The sequence below is a fragment of the Oncorhynchus masou genome, chromosome 33 (assembly GCF_036934945.1).
Source record: "Oncorhynchus masou masou isolate Uvic2021 chromosome 33, UVic_Omas_1.1, whole genome shotgun sequence".
In the NCBI taxonomy this organism is placed as follows: Eukaryota; Metazoa; Chordata; class Actinopteri; order Salmoniformes; family Salmonidae; genus Oncorhynchus; species Oncorhynchus masou.
Genome location: NC_088244.1, coordinates 40,703,284 through 40,720,567, shown reverse-complemented (window position 1 = coordinate 40,720,567; position 17,284 = coordinate 40,703,284). Strand labels below are relative to the sequence as shown.

The following is a 17,284-nucleotide window of genomic DNA, read 5'->3' as shown; positions in this document are numbered from 1 at the left end:
ATTTTAGCAGACACTTTAATCCAAAGTGACTTAGTAATGCATGCATACATTTTTTACATATAGGAGGTCACAGGAATCGAACCGACTATCCTGGCGTTACAACCTCCATGCTCTTACAACAGCTACAGAGGATCATTTTATTGAAGTGTTTTTATAAGCTATACCAGCAGTGTTACGTATAACACACCATGTACAATGAGGCAAAAAAGTATTTAGTCAGCGACCAATAGTGCAAGCTCTCCCACTTAAAAAGATGAGAGGCCTGTAATTTTCAGCATAGGTACACTTCAACTATGACAGACAAAATGAGAGAAAAAAATCCAGAAAATCACATTGTAGGATTTTTAATGAAGTTATTTGCAAATGATGGTGGAAAATAAGTATTTGGTCAATAACAAAAGTTTATCTCAATACTTTGTTATTTACCCTTTGTTGGCAATGACAGAGGTCAAACGTTTTCTGTAAGTCGTCACAAGGTTTTCACACACTGTTAGTGGTATTTTGGCCCATTCCTCCATGCAGATATCCTCTAGAGCAGTGATGTTTTGGGGGTGTTGCTGGGCAACACGGACTTTCAACTCCCTCCAAAGAGTTTCTATGGGGTTGAGATCTGGAGACTGGTTAGGCAACTCCAGGACCTTGAAATGCTTCTTACGAAGCCACTCCCGTTGCCCGGGCGGTGTGTTTGGGATCATTGTCATGCTGAAAGACCCAGCCACGTTTCATCTTCAACGTCCTTGCTGATGGTAGGCTTTGTTACTTTGGTCCCAGCTCTCTGCAGGTCATTCACTAGGTCCCCCCGTGTGGTTCTGGGATTTTTGCTCACAGTTCTTGTGATAATTTTGACACCACGGGGTGAGATCTTGCGTGGAGCCCCAGATCGAGGGAGATTATCAATGGTCTTGTATGTCTTCCATTTCCTAATAATTGCTCCCACAGTTGATTTCTTCAAACCAAGCTGCTTACCTATTGCAGATTCAGTCTTCCCAGCCTGGTGCAGGTCTACAATTTTGTTTCTGGTGTCCTTTGACAGCTCTTTGGTCTTGGCCATAGTGGAGTTTGGAGTGTGACTGTTTGAGGTTGTGGACAGGTGTCTTTTATACTGATACTAACAAGTTCAAACAGGTGCCATTAATACAGGTAACGAGTGGAGGACAGAGGAGCCTCTTAAAGAAGAAGTTACAGGTCTGTGAGAGCCAGAAATCTTGCTTGTTTGTAGGTGACCAAATACTTATTTTCCACCATAATTTGCAAATAAATTCATTAAAAATCCTACAATGTGATTTTCTGGATTTTTTTCTTCTTCATTTTGTCTGTCATAGTTGAAGTGTACCTATGATGAAAATTACAGGCCTCTCTCATATTTTTAAGTGGGATAACTTGCACAATTGGTGGCTGACTAAATACCTTTTTGCCCCACTGTATGTACAGTAGGCCTGCACTTTATAATGTTCAGCTGAGTTAAATGAAGAACTCCCAAACACTGCCAGAGATGTGACATGCAATGATTCATTGAAAGTATAACAAAACAGTCCCTTAACATCAATAGTACCTCTTCTGCCAGAGGCTCATTTTACTCACATAATCACTCTAGCTTTTCTCATCAAATCTGCTGCCAAGTGCAGATAAACTGGATTTGAGCTGGGCTGTCACTGAAACACTCACAAGAGCATACCGCATGCAGCCTGTACCAACAGGCAAGCTGAAATGTCACATGTCATATCTGAGAAGATCAGATAAGATCATCTAGTAGCCGTACAACATTGCATCTTCTCAGCAATGCAACTCAAGTCAACAGTATAGTCACACACGAGTCATAGTCTCTTTTATTATCCCCATGGGTGTCACGCCCTGACCATAGAGAGCCCTCTAGGTCAGAGCGTGACTAGGGGGTGTCCTGATCATTTATTTTCTATGTTGGTGATTTGTATGGTTCCCAATTAGAGGCAGGTGGTAATCGTTGCCTCTAATTGGGGATCATATTTAAGAAGCCCTTTCTCCCACCTACTTGTGGGATATTGTTTGTGTATGTGCTTGTTGAACTACGGTATGTTACTGTTTGTTTGTTTGTTTGTTTGTTTGTTTGTTTGTTTGTTTGTTTGTTTGTTTGTTTGTTGAGAAGTTTCCCTTTTAATAAAAGATGTGGAACTCAAATCACACTGCGCCTTGGTCGGTCCATTCTAACACCCGTTACAATGGGGTAATTCATTTTGCCGGACATAGTAAAAACAATAGACACAAAAACAAAACAATATATACAACGATACGTACACAGAAAGTAAACATCTAAACTAGACATGAAAAGAGAGTCAGTCTGTACCTTAACAGTACAGTACTACAGCTTATTGAGAAAGCTTATAGCAGCTGGGATGAAGTAGAGCAGGATTCCCCAACTGGCCCCCCATGTTTTCTGGTGCACACACAGAGAAAATTATTTTATATAGAGGTGCTGACTAACGGCAAATAAACTATAAACTCTAAAAATGAAGTCACACAATATATAAACTCCCAGTAATTTATTGGGTAAATCACCAACGTTTCGGCATGACTGTGCCTTCAAATTTAATGATGTTTTGTTGTTGGACATAAAAGATTGTAAAAATACCAGCAAATCAATTCCAAGCTATTTACATTTTGGAAATCTATTCCAAGGTGTTCTCACGCATAATAGAGAGATATTCATTGAGTGTACAAAACATTAGGATTAGGAATTTCTAATATTCAGTTACACCCACTTTTTCCGTCAGAACAGCTTCAATTCTTCGGGGCATGGACTCTTTCAAGGTATCGAAAGCATTCCACATTATGGAATGGCCCATGTTGACTCCAATGCTTGCCACAGTTGTGTCACGTTGGCTGGATATTCTTTGGGTGGTGGACCATTCTTAATACACACTCAAACCGGTGCGCCTAGAACCCACTACCATACCCCGTTCAAAGGCACTTAAATCTTGGTCTTGCCCATTCATTCTCTGAATGGCGCACATACACAATAAATGTCTCAATTGTCTCAAGGCTTAAAAATCCTTTAACCTGTCTGCTCCCCTTCATCTACACTGACTGAAGTGGATTTAACAACTGACATCAATAAGGGATCATAGTTTTCACCTGGATTTACCTGGTCAGTCTATAGTCACACAAGAGTCGTAGTCTCTTTATTATCCCCATGGGTGTCACGCCATGTACTGTATGTACAGTAGGTCATGGAAAGAGCAGGTGGTCCTAATGTTTTGTACACACAGTGCATGTGATCATACACAACAAATGTAAGCAAGGTTTTTTAATTATTATGTTTAAGTCTAATGTTATATTTGTTTGGTCTTTTTGCAGTCAATTTGCAGAAACACAGCAGCCCATACAGTAACAGGCCTACACACATAACACAGCCAATGCCATAGATTATGACTGAAAGGATTAGGGCTTACTACCACCTCTCCTCACCTCAGCTTCTCTCCTATGCCTTTCACCAGGAGATGATGAGCCAATTAACAAACCAAATTCATACATGATGCTACTTGTCGGGACAAAAATGAATCATAGCCTTGATATTTGTTATTATAACACTGTCAAATTTGCAGTAAACGGTGCCAAAAGCAGCGTCCCTTCAAAGCACCAACAACTCAACCCATAGTAAATATCTTTCTCTGTGCTTTATCCCCCTGTGCTGGTTCTCTCTGTGGATGAGATCACTTACAGTATGTGTACCTACAGCACTGAGCCCACCATGTTTTGACTTTGACAGGGTAACTATAGCAACACAAGGCCTACAATCAATCCTAGATGTATAACTTCTTCTATGGCTTTTCTGCATCCCCTGCGTATCTCCACTGCCATTCCACAGTCTAGCTCTTTTTCAACCTTTTCGTTGTTCCCTCAACCAAGACCAAGAGTAGCCCTAGATCAACTCTCCGCAACCACAAGACAGAAAACATACAGGAGAGAGGTTGTGACAGAGGCAGCATTACCCCCTGTGCTGCAACGCCACCTACAGAACGTGTTGATCAGAATGTAGTGTCAAAGTATCTCTGTCACGCCACTATGAGGTAGGAAGAACCCTAAGGATAGTGCTGCAGAAATATAACCCACGTGATAATTGTGGATGTATCAATCTGTATATATGTAATAAAAGTATCTTAGACCCTAACCAACACCAATAAATGTCACAAAACATCTAACTATTCTCAGGCAAAATGATGGCCAGTCCAGTCTCCAGGATGACTCAGTCCAGTCTGTGTCCATGAGTGAAACTTTGAGCAGAGAACAGAGATGTGTTTGTTTTTCCAGACAGTCCTAGTCTCTGTTGAGATGAGAAAGATGTCTTCAGCAAATGTTACTCACTTAACATTTCCAGCAACCAGTACGCTATGCTATACTATACTGTCCATGTAGCAGTGGAGGCTGCTGAGGGGAGGATGGCTGATAACAATTTCAGAACGGAGCCATGTGGAAACCATGTGTTTGAATGTCACTACCATTCAAAAGTTTGGGGTCACTTAGAAATGTCTTTGTTTTTGAAAGAAAAGCACATTTTTTTTGTCCATTAAATAACATCAAATTGATCAGAAATACAGTCTAGACATTGTTAATGTTGTAAATGACTATTGTAGCTGGAAACTGATTATTTTTTATGGAATATCTACACAGGCGTACAGAGGCCCATTATCAGCAACCATCACTCCTGTGTTCCAATGGCAAGTTGTGTTAGCTAATCCAAGTTTATCATTTTTAAAGGCTACAGTAGTGTAGTTGTTACCATTCCACCAATTCCACTCCAACCATTACCACAAGCCTTTTCTGCCCAATTAAGGTGCTACCAGCCTCCTGTGCCATGCAGATATTAGTCTGTGCTACCAACCTCCTATGCTAAAAATCCAGATTAAACTATGTGATGAACATTCAGTCTTCACATGAGAAAGTAATGACCCTGAGCAACCTCGTCCGCTCTCTCCCCAGCACTAACTGAATGGGTTTGTCAGTCTTGCTTTCCCCGCCTCTCCCCTGGGGTCCTTCTGCCATTCCTCTGTGTTTGCACCTGGGTGTGCCGGAGCCTGATCAGTTTACGGGGTCTGGCACGGATACCTGTCTGACGAGCTCGATCACTCCAACCCTTCAGTCTCCAGGTGCGACAGCTAGGAGGCAGGCCGATGCTGGGGAGGAGCCCTGTACCAGACAGGTAGATATAAGCCATCTGCCACCAGAGAGGAGTCACTCAGAGGGGCTAGACCTTCCTCTTAGTAAGCGCACCTGCTTCACCAATCCTCTCTGTCTCTCTCTCTCTCCTTTTCTTTTACTCCCATCAGAGGATCAGAAAAGCTGCAACCATGAGTTACAGGAGCAGTGGCAGCATGAGCGGAGGCTTCAGCTCTGGCGGAGGATTCAGCTCAGGTGGCGGTGGCGGCGGCACTGTGAGAAAGAGCTTCTCAAGCTTCTCCTCCTCAGCAGCCCCTATGGGCTCCAGCCGTATGAGCAGCTCATCAGTTAGACGCTCCGGAGGCGGTGGTGGGGGTGGCTTCGGCATGGGCGGTGGTGGAAGTGGAGGAGGCTCCAGCTTCAGCTATATGAGCAGCGGTGGAGGCATGGGCGGTGGCGGTGGAGGCTTTGGTATGGGTGGCGGCGGTGGAGGCTTCGGCCTTGGTGGCGGCGGTGGAGGCTTTGGCCTGGGTGGCGGTGGTGGAGGCTTCGGTGGAGGTGCAGGCTTCGGCATGGGTGGTGGTGGCGGCGGAGGTGGCTTCCCCCCCATCACAGCTGTCACAGTCAACTCAAGCCTGCTTGCCCCCCTTAACCTGGAGATCGACCCCAACATCCAGACCGTCCGCACCAATGAAAAAGATCAGATCAAGGGCCTCAACAACCGCTTTGCCACCTTCATCGACAAGGTCAGTACACCTTTATTCTCTTAAAGCCCTTCAATTTAAGAGGATGTTAAACATATCAAGTATGCCATGACTATGGGCCTGTCCAAGTAAATTAAAATATATTGCATTGCTCCTCATCTACCATATGCCAGCATACACAGGGTACAGATATGCTGCAAAGGAGACACTGCAAAGGGATACTGAAAAGTATCTGGAAAAGGACACTTTGCAATAGCAGTTTATGGCTGGGATGTTGTTTTATGGTACTGGCTGCAAATAGCACACTTGAATAGTTGCAAGGCTGTGTCTCTTGTGTGCTACTGTAGGGCTCATGAAATATTTCACAGCCACTGATAACGCAGCCCCCGGGAAAACCGGACCGTATAGGATCCAGTTAGAACTGGCTCTGAAAACAAATACACAGAATGATATAGTGACTGCATCCTCAGCCTGAATGTATTAACAGGGGCATATCACTTTATCACAGGTGGTCAAAGTCCTAATGTGCAGCCAGTTGCATTGGAACTGACAGTTGAGTAGTTTTCTTTGGCCGTAATTGCCCTGGCTCTGTGAGTATGGGAGTGAGAGTCAGTTTGGAAACCATAGCCCAAGCGGATCTTATGACCATGAGGGAAGGGATCAGGTTATAATAGCCCCATTCCCATGGCAGCAGGAAGGGACTCACCGGCTTTCAATAGAATGCTATGTCTCTGATGGTGCACCTGAGAGTTGATCCTCTCTCCCATCTCTCCCTCACAACCAGCAGGGACTTGCTATTACTTAGAATAAGGGGGGCTAAGGCGTGGCAGGCTTAGACATCTCCCTCCCACCTCAGGGATGTGCAGCCTCACCCATGTACTTCACATGGAAGGTATCTTCTGAGAGCGAGATATAAAGTGGATAGATCTCTTCATGTCTGCCCCAGCCCTTAGGGAATGACTCAGCTCAGTACAATAGGCTATGGAGGGCTGTGTGTGCAAGTCACTCCTTTTTTACAGAGGTGTGGGAGAATGCCAGCTCTGTCTGAGAAAGTCCCAATAAAAACTTCAAGCAGACCGTTTTCATTACCTCAGTGAATGTAAGTCTAATCTTGAACCACTACATAAATCCACAAGTAAACCTTGCCAGGGAGCTGTTGCCAAGGCAACATCACATGATACAACTGGATATGACATAATATGATATAACCCAATTTAAATTCTCAACGTAATGGAAGATGTGTCCCAACCTGGTTCTAGCAGTACATATGACACCTGGTTGTAACTATTATATTTCTCTCTCTACACACAGGTACGCTTCCTGGAACAGCAGAACAAGATGCTGGAGACTAAGTGGAGCCTCCTGCAGGACCAGACCACCACCCGCTCCAACATTGATGCCATGTTTGAGGCCTACATTGCCAACCTGCGCAGACAGCTCGACGGCCTGGGAGGAGAGAAGGTCAAGATGGAAGGAGAGCTGACAAACATGCAGGGTCTGGTGGAGGACTTCAAGAACAAGTAAGTTTTACACGAGACATTGTATGGATGTTCTAACTGTCCTACATGCTGGCCCATGTAACCATTAGTAATCTGTTTTTCCAGATATGAAGATGAAATCAACAAGCGTGCCGCAGTGGAGAACGAGTTTGTCCTCCTCAAGAAGGATGTTGATGGTGCCTACATGAACAAGGTTGAGTTGGAGGCCAAGGTCGACGCCCTTCAGGATGAGATCAACTTCCTCAGGGCCATCTATGAAGCGGTGAGGGCCATGTCAAACCACAAAAAGCTTAGTTTTCGAAGCGCTGTGATATGAAAAAAAAATCATCGACATTGTGGCTTTCCTGACGTCCATCTCTCTCATCTCTCTCCAGGAGCTGAGTGAGCTGCAGGGACAGATTAAGGACACCTCAGTGGTGGTGGAGATGGACAACAGCCGTAACCTGGACATGGACTCCATTGTGGCTGAAGTGCGCGCCCAGTATGAGGACATCGCCAACCGCAGCAGAGCTGAGGCTGAGTCATGGTACAAGCAGAAGGTATGAGGAGATATAAGTATATTTCTATGGATTTCCTATAAATGAGAGGTGCAGTAAAATATAATACATATGCTTCAGACTGACAAATGACTGTGCCAATCCTCTCATCCTTCAGTTTGAGGAGATGCAGTCCTCTGCAGGACAACATGGGGATGATCTGCGCAACACCAAGTCAGAGATTGCCGAGCTGAACCGCATGATCAGCCGTCTCCAAAACGAGATCGAAAACGTCAAAGGACAGGTATGTACAGTATGCTGGCAAATGACGGTCAATTCAAAATAGCATCAGGTCTGGCACAACACTAACATTCAATTAAGTGAAAACATCAATCTTTCTTCTGATCTTGTCTTTTCTTTACCTGGTAGCGTTCTACCCTTGAAGGCCAGATAGCCGAGGCTGAGGAGCGCGGGGAGATGGCAGTGAAGGACGCCAAACTCCGCATCAGAGACCTGGAGGATGCCCTACAGAGAGCCAAGCAGGACATGGCCCGGCAAGTGCGTGAATACCAGGAGCTGATGAACGTCAAACTGGCCCTGGACATTGAGATCGCAACCTACAGGAAACTGCTGGAAGGAGAGGAGGACAGGTGAGCACAGGATCAAATATAGACATTGTGAAACAACACGAGACAAATGCATGGCTAGGAAATGTAAAGGCACAAGAAATGGAAAATCTGCTAGATGCTGTCAGAGCTCTTTCACTATAGTACATGCTTAGAGATTATGTCAACTAATCTATAAATCTTTACAAAGAATTACCTCTGGAGGGGGAACGGCAACCATCCACATAACCTCCGGCAGCAGCGGTGGTGGCGGTAAGAACTTCATACATATGCATTTAAATTCAATTGGACAAGAAAAATAAAATAATACTTATAGGTCTGATGATCACCATCATCAGTCTAAGTATTGACTTTTCTCCTACCATCTTTCTCTCCCAGGCGGAGGTGGTGGATTCGGCATGGGCGGAGGCGGCGGAGGCGGCGGAGGTGGCGGTGGCTTCGGATATGGCGGCGGCAGTGGCACGTCCATGAGAAGCGGTGGTGGCGGCGGTGGCTTTGGCATGAGCGGCGGTGGTGGCGGCGGTGGCTTTGGCATGAGTAGCGGCGGCGGTGGCGGCGGTGGCTATGGCATGAGCAGCGGCGGTGGTGGCGGCGTGTCCATGTCCCGCTCCTCCATGACCTCCACATCCAGACGTTTCTAAACACAGGAGTCTGTATGTCTGTCCCCACCTCCCCCTCTCATCTCCCTCCACAACCAAAACAAGCTACAAACTCCTCCTGTCACATGCAGGCACAGAGCGTCCACTGATCTACACTATAACTCAGGATGGGCTGTTAAATCTGACCCCTCCTTAGCTGCATATTCCCCATAGTTACTGGCTGGTAGGAAATAGTGGATGATATCAGAGGATGCACTTTGAATGCTGACAGATCTTTTTCATCCCAATGTTTCCAGTGTTTTATTCCTGCTACCTCTTCAGCATCCTGTCCCGCACAGATTCAGAACATAGCCCTTAAAGATAGAGGTCAGCGATAGCAAGAACCGGAAGCAGAGAATTACGTCTGCTCCCTCTTCAGTCAGCCAGTCTTTAACTTGCTGGATGGTGCCTGTCATGGTGACACAACATTGGTTGGCGGTGCTGTGACAGTGCATCTTCATAAGGCAACACTAGTTTCTCATCGCACACAACATAGCGGCAGTCTCCAAATGAGCCGGCAAGGCAGGTGCCATGTTGTTCACTATAAATGTTGAGACAACTGACAGTACAACATACCCCTACCCCCTGTGTTCCACTGCCCCCATATTGCTGTGCATTATGGTGAATGCCAGATCAACTTAAGCAGCTATACTAAAGTGGCACCCCCTTTCTCTGGGGTTAACAATCTAGCATTAACTCTTAATTCTCCCTTTCCTAGGGACAATGGGTTCTCCACTGAGGTTTGCAAACAGTGTTTGGTTCTGTTTTTCTTTTCATTCTGATCAAAAAGGGATGACTGGTACACCCAGATTTATTGAATGTAATTGATCATGTGTCATCAACAAAACATCCTGAATAAATCTGAGTTTTATAAAATACTTGTGTTGAAAAATGTTCTTCTGACTGTATATAGGGGTGGCAGGTAGCCTAGTGGGTAGAGTTTTGGGCCAGTAACCAAAAGGCTGCTGGATTGAATCCCCGAGCTGACAAGGTAAAATCTGTCGTTGTACCCCTGAACAAGGCAGGTAACCCACTGTTTCCAGGTAGGTCGTCCTTGTAAATAAGAATTTGTTCTTAACTGACTTGCCTAGTTAATAAAAAAAATACAAATAAACATGTTCTATTTACATAGACGGTCAGACAATTGGGTAGAAAATAGCTCTAGATTTGGGGTCAGATGAGTATCATTCAGAAGAATGAGACACAATGATGTTATTGACAGGGCTGATAGGATTACTTAAAGCAACAACAGTATTCAAATTGTCAGTTGAGTACCCATCAGAAGAAGGAGAAACAATGACATTACTGACAGGGCTTATAGGATTACTTAAAGCAACAACAGTATAAATGTTCTTAAAGAGTTAACTTAATTTAAATGAACTCAAACACTGTAAAATGCCTTCTTGACAGTTTAATCCACTTTGGCAAGTAAACGTAAAAACGTAATCCTTATGACTCAACACCTTGTATTTATTTAATTTGAATGCCCATTGATAAAAGCTGTTACACGGTGCATACCCAGATAATATATAACCGTTAAGGCCTCTGACACAACGTAAAGGGATCTATCATCACTATAAACTATAGCTAAACGCCAAGTTATTAAAAGGATAGTTCACCCAAATTACAAAATTATATGTGTTTCGCTTACCCTGTAAGCAGTCTATGGACAAGGTATGCTATACTTTGGTTTTGTTTCAAATGCTGCCTTTTTAGCATTTGTGTCAGAAATCCAATGCAAGTCATTTCCGTGCTTCATGCTGTCATACCTTATCCATAAACTGCTTACAGGGTAACAATACCAATATATAATATAAATACTTATATCTGCTTCAATTTTGACAGGTAGGCTACAGACAGACAACTTTAACTAATGTAAGATATGCATATGTCTACCGTACCACAAGTGAAGTGACAACTTGACCTATCTAACCCATTCACAAAAACACATCCCTTGGCTTATGCTGCCCTCTAGTGAGAATAGAGGGCAGCATACAATAATAATATTATACTGAACAGGTGTCGTCTACTGTACAGTATGTGTAATTCTGTTTTCTGGTATCTAACATAATCTTTCATTTTACCCACATGAAAAAATTATACTATAGAATACTAGAGTTTACAAATCAAATCAAATCAAATTGTATTTGTCACATGTGTCGAATACAACCTTATAGTGAAATGCTAGCTTACAAATACGTGTTAAGTAACAGATAATTAAAGAGCAGCAGAAAAATAACAGTGGCTAAATAGAGGGGGTACCAGTACAGAGTCAATGTGCGGGGGCACAGGTTAGTCGAGTAATTCAGGTAATATGTACATGTAGGTAGAGCTATTGAAGTGACTATGCATAGATAATAACCAGAGAGTAGCAGCAGCGTAAAGGGGAGGGGGCAATAAGTCTGGGTAGCCATTTGATTAGCTGTTCAGTAGTCTTATGGCTTGGGGGTAAAAGCTATTAAGGAGCCTTTTGGACATAGACTTGGCGCTCCGGTACCATCCTGGGTCCTGGATGGCAGAAAGCTTGGCCCCAGTGATGTACTGGGCCGTACGCATTAGCTTCTTTTCCGTCTCCTGAGGGGGAATGGGCGTTGTCGTGCCTTCTTCCAGACTGTCTTGGTGTGTTTGGACCATGATAGTTTGTTGGTGATGTGGACACCAAGGAACTTGAAGCTCTCAACCTGCTCATCTACAGCCGATGAGAATGGGGGTGTGTTCGGTCCTCCTTTTTCTGTTCATAATCATCTCCTTTGTCTTGATCATGTTGAGGGAGAGGTTGTTGTTCTGGCACCACACTGCTAGGTCTCTGACCTCCTCCCTATAGGCTGTCTCATCGTTGTCGGTGATCAGGCCTACCACGGTGATCAGGCCTACCACGGCGAACTTAGTGATGGTGTTGGAGTCTGTGGATCTGTTGGGGTGGTATGCAAATTGGTGTGGGTCTAGGGTTTCTGGGATAATGGCATTGATGTGAGCCATGACCAGCCTTTCAAAGCACTTCATGACGACAGACTTTGTCACGAATCCCGCTTCCTGAGTCTGTGTTTGCCTATGTTTCTGTCCTGGAGTGTGTTTCCGGTGTCCTGGAACGCACCCTGTCTGGTTGCCGGGCGAATTAGCTTGTTGGGAGATCGATGTTCACCCGCACCTGTATCCCATCAGTAATCTGCACACCTGTCCTGATCATCACCTCTCCCCTTCAAAAGCTCTGACCTGACATCCATTCCCTGCCGGATCGTTAGCCATGAACAGTATGTTGTGCCCACGAACCAGCCTCCAGTTTATAGAGTTTGTTTTGTTTTGTTTTATTATTTTGTACGTCTTGCTTGCCTTTAACTTACCGCTGTTTGTTTTGTCTACAGCCATTCACCCGTAACCCATACCCCATCCCTGTCTGCTCGTCGCCAGTGTGTTGTTATCCATTGGATCTGCCTATCCACTCCCATCAACCCACCTCCGCTGCCCGCTCCTCCACCCGGAACTATCTACCTCCACGTTCTCATTGATTAATAAATACTCACCATCTTTATACTCACCTTGTCCTGGTCTGCTTCTGGGTCCAATTCTGGTAAACCCTGACAGAATGATCCGGCCAGTGATGAACCCAGTGGACCTGGACTCCGTTTGCCATACAATTACCCAGCAGGAGAAGATGTTGGGACAACACAACACGGCGCTACACGAGATAGCGGGTTCAATCCGGAACTTATCGGATAGATTAACGAGTATCCAGGATCAGCTCAGGTTGCCGGCGGATCATCCACCACCTGTTACACTCATATCACCTGCCGATTCGGGAGCGGGTTCCTTCCGTGAGCCCAAGGTTCCGAAACCGGAGAAGTACGAGGGAGATCTGGGAGGATGCCGTTCATTTCTTTTACAGTGTGGGTTAGTTTTTGATCTGCAGCCCTACTCTTACGCCACAGATAAGGCTAGGATAGCTTTTGTTATTGAGCTGCTGCGTGGTAGAGCTCTGGAATGGGCTTCAGCTGTTTGGGAACGACGGGACACATGCATGACGTCATACCAGGGTTTCACGGCAGAGATGAGAAAGCTTTTTGACCATCCAGTCCGAGGTAAGGACGCAGCTAAACGTTTGTTCTCTCTTCGCCAAGGAGCTCGCAGTATGGCAGACTTTGTGATAGAATTCAGGACATTGGCTGTGGAGAGTGGTTGGAATGAGGAATCACTACAAGCGGTTTTTTACCAGGGGTTGTCGGAGCAACTCAAGGACGAGCTGATCTCCTATCCAGAGCCTAGTGACCTAGATAGTTTGGTCACCTTAGCTATTCGGGTAGATAATAAAGTCCGAGAGAGAAGGAGGGAGAAGCAGTGGGGCCCATCTAATCAATCTGAGACTCGGTTACTATTCGGGTCAGGAAGTGGACCAGAACGGGTTGATCATTTTCCCTCACACGGGATTAGTGGAGGAGTCCTGCCGCCAGATCCTGAACCTATGCAAGTGGGGCGGCACGGGTTAACTAAGGACGAGCGCCAACGTAGACGTGAGACCAACAGCTGCCTCTACTGTGGTAGCTCGGGACATTACATTACATCTCCGTTTGTCCTCAGCGCCCGTTAAACTGCTCGGCTCGTTAAGTTTGGGAGGTTTGTTAGCGAGCCAGTTTCAACCTCTCAAGAGCCCTGTCAGACCTCGTTTTCCTGCTACCCTCATAAATAAGAATCAGAGTTTAGCGATTAACGCTTTCATCAATTCAGGTGCCGATGACAGCTTCATTGATGCCGACTTAGTGGAACAGCTGGGGCTTTCCAAGGAGCAATTACCGGAAGCCATTGAAGCAACCACTCTGAACGGCAGTAGTCTGGCACGGATCACTACGAGGACTGAACCGGTTAAGATGTTGTTGTTGGGGAATCATTCAGAGGTTATTTCTTTTTTCATTTTTGCCTTCCCCCCATGTTCCTCTGGTTCTTGGATACCCCTGGCGAAGAGAACACAATCCTTCGTTCGATTGGGTGACTGGTAAGGTAACTAGTTGGAGCATTGATTGCCATGCGAACTACCTCAGCACAGCCTGTTCTCATGCTGTCCCCAGTCGGGTCAGTGAGTCTGCTCCTCCTGATTTGTCCCTGGTTCCTGAAACATATCACGAGTTGGGTGAGGTGTTCAGTAAGCAGAAAGCTCAGTCACTTCCTCCCCACCGACCTTATGATTGTACAATTAAGCTGTTCCCTGGAGCTGCCTTTCCCAAGGGACAGTTATACAGTATTTCGCGACCTGAGCGGGAAGCCCTGGAGACCTACATAAAGGAGTCTCTTGCTGCAGGTCTCATTCGTCCCTCGTCATCACCCCTGGGAGCTGGATTTTTTTTGTGAGTAAGAAGGATGGCTCTCTTCGACCGTGTATTGATTATCGGGGGTTGAATGATATTACGGTCAAGAACAAGTACCCCTTGCCCTTGATGAGCTCTGCTTTCGATTCTTTACAGGGTGCTACTGTGTTTACGAAGCTTGATCTACGCAATGCGTATCATCTGGTTTGGATCAAAGAGGGGGACGTGTGGTTGACTGGATTCAATACACCTATGGGACATTTCGAGTACCAGGTGATGCCGTTTGGACCTTCCAACGCTCCAGCAGTGTTCCAAAGTTTGGTGAATGATGTGCTGAGGGATATGATAGGTCTGTTTGTGTTCGTTTAACTGGATGACATCCTGATTTTCTCCAAGGAACTTTCCAGCCACATCCAGCATGTTAAGCAGGTCCTGCAGCGGTTATTGGAGAACCGTCTGTTTGTGAAGGCAGAGAAGTGTGATTTTCACGCCCACACTACATCCTTCCTCGGGTACATCATCTCCAGGGGTAAGATCAAGATGGACCAAGAGAAGGTTCAGGCGGTTCGGGATTGGGCCCGGCCCGGTACGAGATTGCAGCTCCAGAGATTCCTGGGATTTGCGAACTTCTATCGGAGGTTTATCCGTGATTACAGCCGGGTGGCCGCCCCTTTAACTGCTCTGACGTCTTGCACCAGAATTTTCTGTTGGACTCCTGAGGCAGACCGAGCATTTCTGAACTTGAAGAGCCGATTCACCAACGCGCCGATTCTTTCTCAACCTGACACTTCCCGTCAGTTTGTTGTTGAGGTGGACGCGTCTGATGTGGGGGTGGGCGCCATCCTGTCCCAGCGTAGCTCCACTGATGGTAAACTCCATCCCTGCGCCTTCTACTCTTGTCGTCTTTCACCAGCTGAGAGAAACTACGATGTGGGTAACCGGGAGCTTCTCGCTGTGAAGCTTGCCTTGGAGGAGTGGCGTCACTGGTTGGAGGGAGCGGAGCAACCGTTTGTGGTCTGGACTGACCACAAGAATCTGGCTTACGTGCAATCGGCCAAACGTCTCAACTCCCGTCAGGCCAGGTGGGCTTTGTTTTTTGGACGCTTCAATTTTTCCCTGACGTTCCGACCTGGGTCGAAGAACGGCAAAGCGGACGCCTTGTCCCGGATGTTCTCCAAGACGGATGAGAGTGGGGCCAAGACTGAGATGATTCTTCCCCAGAACCTTGTCGTGGGAGCCGTTACATGGAGAATCGAGGAGGAGGTGATGGCGGCCCTTCGGACGCAGCCCGGCCCCGGTAACGGTCCACCCGGTCGGTTGTTCGTGCCTGAGTCGGTCCGTTCTGCTGTTCTTCAGTGGTCCCACGCCAGCAAGATAGCTTGTCACCCTGGCGTTGCTCGGACTATGGCGCTACTGCACAGACGATTTTGGTGGCCTGCCATGGGAGAAGATACCCGGAGGTTTGTTGCCGCATGTCCTGTTTGTGCTCAGAACAAAAGTACCAATCGGCCCAGCTCTGGGCTTCTTCACCCCCTATCTATTCCTCGGTGACCTTGGTCGCATCTGGCCCTGGATTTTGTCACGGGATTGCCCCCTTCTGTTGGGAACACGGTCATTCTGACCATTGTGGACAGATTCAGATTCATTTTGTCCCTCTCTCCAAGCTTCCATCTGCCACGGAGACGTCTGAGATCCTGGTTAGGGAGGTTTTCAGGGTCCACGGATTGCCCAGTGACATTGTTTCTGACCGTGGTCCTCAGTTTACCTCTGCTGTCTGGAGATCCTTCTGTTTGGCCATTGGAGCTACAGTCAGTCTCACTTCTGGATTTCACCCACAATCTAATGGTCAGGCGGAGAGAGCCAACCAGAAGATGGAGTCCACGCTGCGTTGTCTTGTCTCCTCTGATCCCACCTCTTGGTCATCTCAATTACCCTGGGTCAAGTACGCCCATAATACCCTTCCTTCATCTGCCACTGGGATGTCCCCCTTCCAATGCCTGTACGGATACCAACCTCCCTTGTTTCCTTCTCAGGAGAGGGATCTTTCGGTTCCTTCTGTCCAGGCCCACATTCGTCGTTGCCACCGGACCTGGCATCGGGCCAGGAAGGTCCTCCTTAGAGTTTCTGACCGGTATCAGATCCAGGCGAATCGTCGCCGTATTCCTGCTCCCGCTTATACCATCGGAGATAAGGTTTGGTTGGCTACACAGGATATTCCTCTACGGACTGAGTCGAGGAAACTGTCACCAAAGTTCATTGGTCCGTTTGTGGTGGAGAGAATCATTAACCCTGTTGTGGTCCGACTCAAATTGCCGGCAACGCTTCGAGTACACCCCACCTTTCATGTCGCCTGCCTCAAGCCGGTTCTCCTCAGTCCTCTGTTGCCCCCTCATCCTCGTCCTCCTCCTCCTCGGATGATCGGAGGTGGTCCTGCCTACACGGTGCGCCGCATAATGGATTCCAGATGGCGGGGTCGAGGTTTCCAATATCTCGTGGATTGGGAAGGATATGGTCCAGAGGAGAGGAGTTGGATTCCTCGGCGTCAGATCCTTGATGACGACCTGCTTTCGTGACTTCTACCGCCTCCACGCTGGCGCTCCAGGTAGTACGCCCGGTGGCGTTCGTCGGAGGGGGGGGTACTGTTACGAATCCCGCTTCCTGAGTCTGTGTTTGCCTGTGTTTCTGTCCTGGAGTGTGTTTCCGGTGTCCTGGAACGCACCCTGTCTGGTTGCCGGGCGAATTAGCTTGTTGGGAGATCGATGTTCACCCGCACCTGTATCCCATCAGTAATCTGCACACCTGTCCTGATCATCACCTCTCCCCTTCAAAAGCTCTGACCTGACATCCATTCCCTGCCGGATCGTTAGCCATGAACAGTATGTTGTGCCCACGAACCAGCCTCCAGTTTATAGAGTTT

At 46.7% G+C, this 17,284-nt stretch overlaps 1 protein-coding gene across 1 annotated transcript; it reads left to right on the top strand.

Annotated features, from left to right (window-relative positions):
- Window positions 1-5,189: 5,189 nt before the first annotated feature.
- Window positions 5,190-9,949, top strand: LOC135528549 (keratin, type II cytoskeletal cochleal-like). The gene is made up of 8 exons (XM_064957707.1): window positions 5,190-5,876; window positions 7,146-7,354; window positions 7,439-7,595; window positions 7,708-7,872; window positions 7,988-8,113; window positions 8,239-8,459; window positions 8,626-8,687; window positions 8,814-9,949. Exons 1-8 carry the CDS (start codon window positions 5,322-5,324, stop codon window positions 9,074-9,076), a joined length of 1,758 nt encoding a protein of 585 aa, XP_064813779.1. The 5' UTR covers window positions 5,190-5,321; the 3' UTR covers window positions 9,077-9,949.
- Window positions 9,950-17,284: the final 7,335 nt, after the last annotated feature.